Genomic DNA, 9,005 nt, shown 5'->3' with positions numbered 1-9,005 from the left:
AGGAGCTCCCTGTGGCCCAGTCCTCCCCTAAACAATCCCTCTCCAAAGCCCCTTCTCAGAAGCCTAGAGAGCTGAGGGGTGGCTGCACGGCTCTACTCATGGGAATGTGTACCCACTGTGTGTCACTAGGGGACAGAGTCAGGGGCTGCACCACATGCCCTCAGACGTCCCCTTCCTGCTCTCACTTTTCATGGTTTTTCCCAAGTAACAGCAAGATGACACCATCCTGGGTCTCTGAAGGTGGAGCCCTTCCCGGGATGACCAGGGTTGGTTCCTCCCTTTGCTTAGGAAAAGGTAGGTGTCCCCTAGTCAACTCCAAAAGCCATAGCTAGGAAGTCCCCTTGTCCCCACTACAGACTTTTGACGCCATGGTCAGGCAGAGGCGCGGCAGCCACTCACATGAGTATATCAGGGCAGGGAAAATGGGCTCGTTTCGCTCCTGGGCAGTTTCCACCAGCATTCTCAGTGGCCCTTTGGGACACAGGACAGCCACAAGATCTGGGAAAACAGAGACATCCTTGTCACGTTAAAGAAAGACATTTATCCCCAAGCAGCCCCAAAGGAGCAGCCTATCCCCAGGAGCCCCAGGGTGGAGCTCTCAGCACATGCCTCAGTGCTGGGCTGGCACCCCAAAGCCCCGTCACAAGCCAGAGTCCACCCTGGCCAGAGCCGGGCCTGAAATGGTGACTGCAAGCAAGGGAGACTCAGAGGTCAAACTACAGAGTCCTACTTCTCAAGTTCCTTATCCTTAAAACAGAAACAGAAATACTAACAATGGTAATCATGCCAGTATCAATTAAATAGCAGCTAACATTGGGGATTATGTATAGGTGCTGTGCCCAAGTTTTAGAATTGTTCTCAGGAAAAAATAAGTTAAGGTGTCAATTGTTTTAACGGCACACACGTTCGATCGGCATGTCAATAATAACGGAGAACAAGAAGGTCGGTGGCTACCGGGTTTTACTTCTAGAACAGCAACAGTCTGTGAGGCCTCCTGTGTTTTCAAAAAGCAAACCTCTCAGGAGGGTGGGCATCACAGCACTGTCCCCCTTGTGGAGTAGTGAGAAGATGCGCCCTGAACGTCACCCCCACCGCCTACCGCCAGGCTCGCAGCCCGCCTACCGTACACAGAGATGGCACCCAGGATGACCCAGGCGGACCACTCCGGGAGGTACTTGATGAACACCAGGGCCATGAGCGCACTGATCACAATGAGGTAGGCCTGCTGCAGCATGAGGGGCCCCTTCCAGTGGATGCACACCATGCCCACAGCCCCAAAGTTCCAGACGGTCAGCACGAGCGTGGGGTAGTCCATGGCCACGTTGTAGGTCTTGAGTACTTCCCTGCAGGACCAAGGTTGCGCCCGTGGGCAGGAGACTCAGTGGAGACACGATGCCCTGACATAGTTTAACACCATTCAGTCTCAGCCCCGCCTCATTCATGGCCCCACTTTATTGGCACTACAGTTAACCATTCAAAATATTTTCTAGAACAAGCAGGGGAATATATCAAAGACTCATGCTTAGCGTGGCTCATGTAACTGTGTCCTGGTACAACCTGGAAGACCCTTTGCACAGGGAAAAGGTCTTTGGAAAAGTGTTTTCTCCTTGTCCCTCCAGTCTCTGTGGACCCCAGAGTGACCCTGTGTGACCCTGGTAAGATGTCAACCCCAGGTCAGGCTGATATTTCCGGTCAAGGAACAACAGAACGAATAATCATTCCCATAAACTAGAAGTCCCCAAAAATGGGACTGTAAATCTGGAGAGGTTTCCACCCTCCCTGGAGTTCAGAGAGCCTCCGCTAGGACAACTTTGTTCTTAATCAGGAACTAGAAAGAGGCACGTGGCCCACCATGAAGCCCCACTTCTCTGTGTCCAGGCCCACAGGAGAGGGGCCCGCAGGCCTGGGCCTCAGAACAGCTGACATGAGGCAGGGCTGCAGCTGGACGGTCACCCTCCCTGCCAGTTTAGGCCCTTCACATTCACTCACACTGCAAGGAGAGGGGTCCCGGGCCCCCGCGGCTGCTCACCAGCCACCACTTACCCGAGGTAGATATAGGTGAAGAGGAACAGCAGCATGAGGGAGGACATGATCAGCCAGCCGTGGATGAACTGGACAACAGAGACAGGACGGTCACCAGGTGTCCCCAAGCTCCCGGATCACAAGGCCCCAGGTTCCTGGGACTAACATGCAAGCCCCCAAGTCTTTCCTCATTCGGCTACTTCATGACTGATGGAAGGGAGCAGGTGGCCATCTGACATATGAGGACAGCACAGAAATTCAAGGAGTTCTCTTCTGGTCCCCTGCAGTGTGTGCAAGAGATAAGGCTCCCTCACGTCTGCTGACACTCCCGAGTGGCTGGGACTACAGGTGCCCGCCACAACACCCGGCTATTTTTTTGTTGCCATTTGGCAGGGGCTGGGTTTGAACCCGTGACCCTTGGTATATGGGGCTGGCGCTCTACTTCCTGAGCCACGGGCACCACCCCAGGTAAACAATTTTAATTAGGTGATACCTAGCTTAATTTCCTTTCAGTACGTACGTAGGGGTCCAATGTCCTCCAGAGGCGAAAGGCCCGAAATCAATGTCTAAAAGCACAGGGCATCTTTAGAGACAAGAGGGTGCCCGTGATTTGGGCTGGTGGATCGGCTCTTCCATTACTCCCTAGCAGACACAGGTGGGCCCAACCCAAATGTCTCCCAGGGCTGGAAGACCTCAGCAGAGCATCTGTACATCCCTGTCTAGCACGGAAACGGAAAAATAAAAATAAACCTTGAGGGGAATTATGCAGGTGAGGGGAGCCTAAGATAGACCTTCAGAAGGAGAAGCAAAATAAAATAAACTTCTGAATATGAGAAGCAATGCCAGGAGCACTGTGATGAGGAACTCAGCTGAGTGGGATTCCGGGTACAGCTAACAGACAATAGTGTTAGGTCATCTGTGGTGGGGGATGGACTAGGGTGAGGAAGAGTATCAGAAATCAGTCCATTTTGTAGACAAAAAGGAACTCCCATGGTTTTGTTTTGTGAAGGTGGCGGAGGTGGCCGGGCCTCACCTTGTAGCAGCGGTACTTGTAGAGCACCACCAGGAAGATGGTCATGACCACGATGACGCTGATCATGATGAGGGTGTTGAGCACGGAGTTGAGCAGGCGCTGGCCCACCGAGGGCGTGTCCTCAGTGAATGGTGTGTAGATGCTGAGGGAAGAGGCACAGGGCTCACACTCTGGGTCCCCGCCTGCTCCCGCTCCCTAAACCCCCCACCCTGAGCCATCCTTGACCATGTGGGGAAGTACCTGGGAACACCCACAGTGCCCATACACCACCCTGCTGGAGCCCTGCCACCATCCCCATGAGTCATCCCGGTTTTCCCATCTGTTTCCTGGCACTGACCTGTGGCTCTCAGCCTTGTGACTGGCCCCACGCAACAGTGGGGACATGGGCTTGATGACCTCCCTACTGCCCTCCTACCCTTACTCGGATTAACCCCCACCAGGCGCTTCTCTCTACCCACCCCCCTGCTCATTCCCCCACACCCACACTCCTACCAGGCCCCCTCCCTCACCCCACTCTGAGTCTGGGAGCTACACTTGCCGCCCCTGAACTCAGGAAGCAGAGATAGTAGGCAGCTGGCTGGTATCTCCCTCTTCCCAGCTTGGACTGCAGTCAAACTGCTGGCTAAGTTCTGTCCAGGCTTCCTCCTGTGCTGGGGTCTCACTGCAGAAAGCAGGCTCTTGCCATGCAGTGTTGAGCTGAGGTTCCGAGTGGCAGGTCCTGAGCACTCACCTGTGGCAGGCACTGTCCTAAGCCCCTTACTTGTATTAACTCAGTTCTCCCAGGAACCCATTCCCAAACCCACCACGCAGAGAGACTGAGAGAGAGAGGCTAGGGATGTGCCCAGGCAGGTCCCATAGCCATGAAGGAGGACCAGGCTGTGAACTTGGCAGAAGGCCCAGGCTGTGAACTTGGCAGCTCTCCATCCCTGCTCCTACTGCCACTGGCGTGGAGCTGCAGGTGCCAACAGAGGTGGCCACCTTCACCTAGCCCCCACCACCCCTGACCTGCGCCACCTCTGTCCCCTACTCACAGCTGTCCGTTCTTCTCTGTGTAGAAGCGCACAGACTTGATGGTGGCCACCACCACAATCATGCACAGAGTGACAGGCACGAACAACATGATCACGTGCTTCGCTCCGTATTTGAGGGTCAGCTCTTCTTCCAGGCCCGGGGGCCGCCCAGGGACCCCACTGCAGACATAGCGGTCAGGGTCCTCGTCACCATCCTCCTCGCCATCCTGGATTCTCTGTGGGAAGCCACGTCATGAGGGTCAGGGAATGCCCCCCACAGTGGACTACGGATGTTGTGTGTGGATTTTTGCAAATGAGGAGTTTGAAGGTTACTTTCCGGATATGAGAAGCCGTCTATGAGCTGCAGAGTAGGTGTGGGACTGCTGGAAGTTGGAGGATGCTGGGAAAGTCTATGAAGACAAGAGTAGAGGAGATTTAGGGCTTGGCTAACAAGCAAAGGGAGGGAGGCTGCAAGCCACAGAAGAGGGCGGTCTGAAGACTTAGTGCTTAACAGCTAATGAATCTGGAATAATCGAAAGACCTTTCCCATTCCTAAGTACAGGGAATCAGGATGCCACCAAACTCCATCCACACGGCCATACTGACCTAGGAGGAGACAGGCCAGGTGGCAGGAGAAAAACAGAGATGAAAAAATCACTAACTAGAGGGCAGCGCCTGTGGCACCAGCCCCAAATGCCAGAGGTGGCCCCAGCCAAAAACTGCAAAAAAAAAAAAAAAATCACTAACTAGAATAATCAACACTCAGGAAGAGTCTCTTCTTTGGGCGTGAATAAGACTCCAGTAATCTGCAGAGGAAAAAATATTATTTTGAACTTTTTGCTACACAAAACTAGCACATCAGTTTGCACTGTGTCTGAGAGAGGCTGGCAGGCATCAGCATCTGGGAAGATACGGATCTGGGAAGTGGGGAGAGTGGAAACGAGGAGGACGCAAGGGAGGGAAGGACATTTGCCAGCCTCCAGCACAAACAAGAATTTCTGTTTCGAAATTGTGGCTGGCAGCCAAAGAACAGGCCGAATGAAACAAAAACCAAAAATGACAGTCACTTCAGTATCGGCTCTTTGCAGAGAGCCCCAATCTAGACATTTAGCTGAGAAAGGAAAGAAAAACGGTTCATGAATGGGAACTGAAACAATTAAAATGCACAAAACCTCCTGGAGACAAAATAAGAAACTAGCAAAAAAAAAAAAAAAAAAAAAAAGGCTGAGTAGTGGCCTTGAGCTGGTGACATTTCACTCCGAGCTAAGGCTCTGTTTTCGTGAAGAACGCAGAGATATGAGCTCAAATTTCAGCAAAGGCGATTAAGGCTGGCTGTAAGAAAACAATCCACACGGAAAGGTCTTTAAATTCTATAATGGGCAAAACAGAGAATGAGATTCAGGCAAACGCAGATGTTGTTTTTGCCCTGATGGGAAGGGAGAGGGCACCACTAAGTGACTCTCCCAAGGGCATCCCACGCTCATTATGTTCCAACCTCAGGCCCTGGGGGCTGCAGAGGGCAGATCACCGGGCAGCCCACCCATGCCCAGCTCAAAAGTCAAACGCGAAGGAGGCACTCCTCTCATGGTCACCGAATCTGACCATCTGCCAAAAAACGTTTCTCCTTCAGCAGCCTTTCCTCTTACCACTCTAAGTTCTGTGCTACCTGTCCAGCATTGAGGCATCCATATTAATTCTCCTGTGACCTGCACTAGCAAGGTAAATTGCAGAAGGCGGGGAGAGAGTGTCATCAGCCCACTGCCAGTCAATCTTCACCGGCGAACGTGCAGAGTCTATTACAAAGCCCTGCAGGTGCCAGATGCACTGTGGTGTGTTGTCCACCCCTTTGGCTGACTCGCCCCTTTATTTCCCCTTCCCTCCCACTCAGGGAAGGTCTGACTTTCACCTGTGAGGTACAGGAACTCCAGGGCCCTGTCTGAAGCCTGCCCGCTCCCCCGGTGGTGGGACCTACCCACTGGGCAGTGTTCTCTCCATCCTCCGGGCCCTGCCTGCCCTCCTGGCAGGAGCGTGGTGTGGGGCTCTCGGCTGACATCAGGGACGTCCGCTCGTCGTACACTTCTTCCTCACTGTCAGAGGCCATGAACATGAGCATGGCCTGCCTCGGAAAGCACCTAGAGAAAGGAACAGGGGAATCTGCTCTGCTTCCTGTGAGACAATGGCAGCACAGGGCTCAGGAGAGACTGGGAGCAGCTTGAAGACCTGGACGCAGGTCCTGCCCCACAGCAAACTTGTAAGACACGCAAGAGGCCCTCAGAGTCCCCACCGTGGCCGCAGAGGCCTTTCCTGGGACTGGCCTGAGGAAACTCATACCATAGAGGGCGAAGCACCTGACCAAAAAAGTGAAGGCCTGGGCGGTGCCTGTGGCTCAAGAAGTAGAGCACCGGCCCCATATTCTGGAGGTGGCAGGTTCAAACCTGGCCCCGGTCAAAACTGCAAAAAAAAAAGAGTGAGGGCCACTTTGAAATGTCAGTATGCTCACTCATTCAATCAACAAACACCTGACACACACCTACTGTGTGTCTAAGATCATGCTGGGCTCTGGAGATATGAGTTAGATGTTTCCAAGACCAAAACCATCCAAAGTGACAAATGAGATAAGCCAGGTGTTCTACAGGAGGTGCGGAAGTATAAAGAAGGCACCAAGGTCTCAGAGATCGGGACTGTTTCCTAGAGAAGACAGTATTTGAGGGAGACATGTTCTTCTAGGCCAGAGATGAGGGCAGAGGAAGGATGTCCCAGTGAGGGCCTCACATCATCCAGGATGAGCTGGGTAGGGCTGTGGAGGTAAGAGGGGTCTCACGCACCATGTTAAGGAGGTGTCCATCAGACTGAGGACAGCTGTGACAGACAAGATCTGTGTTTACGAATGTCAGTCTAGTCCCTGATCAAAAATGGAAGGGGACTTCCCTTCCAGACTACCGTGGGAGGTGAGGAGGGCCTAGGGCAACACAGGAGATATGAGTGAGGGGACAGAGCCCAGGAATGGGCGAGAGGTAACTGATAGGACCTGAAATGAAGGCTAGGATAAGGTCAGAGTCTAGGACAACAGCCAGGTGGGGACTATGAGGGGAGGGAGAAGAAGTTTCAGGGAAATAGAACTAGCCAGGCATGTGGCTCGTGCCTGCAATCCTGTCACTTTAGGAGGCCAAGGCGGGAGGACTACTTGAGGCCAGGAGGTCAAGAACAAACTGGGAAACAGAAAGAGACCCTGCCCCTACAAAAAGAAGGGAACAGGGGCTCTTGAGGAGGTGTATGAATACCAGGTCTGATGAGTTTAGAGGTGGCGACCAAAGCCACAAGAGCCACAGTGAGACACCCTGGGGTGGAGCAGGTGTGTGGGGTGCCCTCCCAAGACTGCCCTACGTGAGGTTTCTAGACAGCTGCACCACAGCCCCAAATCCGCACCCACAGGTTTCAGGGCCATGAAGAATTTCAGACAAACCCTGGAGGATCTGACTGTCCCTACCAACATCCTGGACAGAGACAGTGGCTGAGTTACCAGTAACTTCCCAGAGCCCTCTGGGCTGCGCGTCATGCCCCAGGCATGGACCAGATCTGCTCTTTGCGCTGAACCTTCTTCTCCAAGTCAGTTACTCCTGGAATTTCAGATGACTTCTAAACCGAGCAGGCAGGTTCCTTCCCCCCTGGCAGGGATTGTAGCTGCCATCCTTTCTGAACACAGGGACTCTGGCTGTGGTCTCAAGTAATCCCACAGGACTTTAACTGCATCCCCCAATTACAGCACAGCCTGCCTGTACCTCTCCCAACTTGGGCCTACTACAAAAGGCTCTCCCTTCTATCTTCCAAGGATTTTAAACAAATAAACTCCCCAGCCTCAAGAACCTTCTGTTCAGGACAGATAAGTGCAGGGGGAGCAACAGTTAAGTGCAGAGACAGGGCCATGAATCTCTGGAGTTAAGAGGGGACAGACTGTTTCAGCTGCCTGCGGCCACAGGGTAGAAAAAACACAGAATGGGCTTCAACGGTTAGGAGCATGTCGCCAGGCTGAGACCAAAGAAGGTGGGTCCTTCTGGAGAGAGGTAACCACTGAAATGAGCATGTGAGCTGGGAAGGTACCACGGCCTGTCCTGAAAATACCCAGTAATGGGATGTGGCTGAGGCGGGGGACCTGCTAGGGTGGACCAACAGGGAAGGTTCTGGGTGCCTGGCTGAGGAGCCAGAGCTTAGTTCAGCAGAGGGAGGCCAGAGGTTTCCAGACAGGAGGGGACAGGAAGATGGGAGCTTGACAAAAGCAGCTTGCCAGGGGAGAGGCCCCAGTGGCCTTGGTGCCCCTTCCCTTGGGATCACCCTGGACTAGAGCTCAGGGCCCCACAGGGGATATCTGCTGCTCAGTGCTCGGCCAGAGCCTACACAACAGAGCCCAGTTTGCAGAGACGCAGCCTCAATACCCAGCGCATTGCCGGGCCCTGCTTCGGTCCTTCATCTATGTAACGGAGAGAACTTACGAAGTGGAGCTCAGGAGAGGAAATTTGAAGGCCCTCCCCTGCGAGGCTTGGCCTCACTACTAAATCCTGAGCAGCTGCGTGGACCCAAGAGCTTCCCCCACTCCCTGCCCTGGCAATGGTGCATCACTCTTACTCAACGACAGGCAACTGGGACAAACAGCTGGCCGTGTTTTTCTCAAGTTAAATTAAATATTCCATCTGCAGTAGTGCCTTCGGTGGGATGTAAAACTACGGGTGGCTCTTCTAATAATCTATTTTCTAGCGTGTTTATTTTGTTTGGGGTGTGACTTAACAATAATGCTACTATCTCCCTCCTGCCCTTCCCGTGCCTGGGGAGTATCTGTGACTTATCTTTGCAATGACTAGAAGAACAGGTCTCAGAGTGCTGGTACCTAAAATGTCATAGGCTACCAAGGAAAGAGGGCAAGTTCACCCTTCAGACCCACAATAGCC

General features: G+C 53.2%; 1 protein-coding gene across 5 annotated transcripts in view; it reads right to left on the bottom strand.

The window, feature by feature from the left end:
- PSEN2 (presenilin 2) overlaps positions 1 to 9,005 on the bottom strand; it is a 24,569-nt gene that overhangs the window by 7,507 nt on the left and 8,057 nt on the right. For all 5 annotated transcript variants that reach the window (XR_002775521.1, XR_002775522.1, XM_023518562.1 and 2 more), the window contains exons 3-8: positions 6,038 to 6,197; positions 4,087 to 4,301; positions 3,056 to 3,197; positions 2,044 to 2,111; positions 1,123 to 1,343; positions 400 to 498 (exon numbers count right to left, since the gene is read on the bottom strand). Coding sequence is in view for 3 of the 5 variants with exons in the window: in XM_023518562.1 (XP_023374330.1) it covers positions 400 to 498; positions 1,123 to 1,343; positions 2,044 to 2,111; positions 3,056 to 3,197; positions 4,087 to 4,301; positions 6,038 to 6,178 (886 nt within the window). In the remaining 2 variants the exon portion in view is untranslated. The remainder of the gene's footprint in view (positions 1 to 399; positions 499 to 1,122; positions 1,344 to 2,043; positions 2,112 to 3,055; positions 3,198 to 4,086; positions 4,302 to 6,037; positions 6,198 to 9,005) is intronic.

This window comes from Otolemur garnettii, unplaced genomic scaffold, assembly GCF_000181295.1.
Source record: "Otolemur garnettii isolate 467f Iridium unplaced genomic scaffold, OtoGar3 scaffold00141, whole genome shotgun sequence".
In the NCBI taxonomy this organism is placed as follows: domain Eukaryota; kingdom Metazoa; phylum Chordata; class Mammalia; order Primates; family Galagidae; genus Otolemur; species Otolemur garnettii.
The sequence above is the reverse complement of the archived record's forward strand: the minus strand, read 5'-3'. Positions and strand labels throughout refer to the sequence as shown.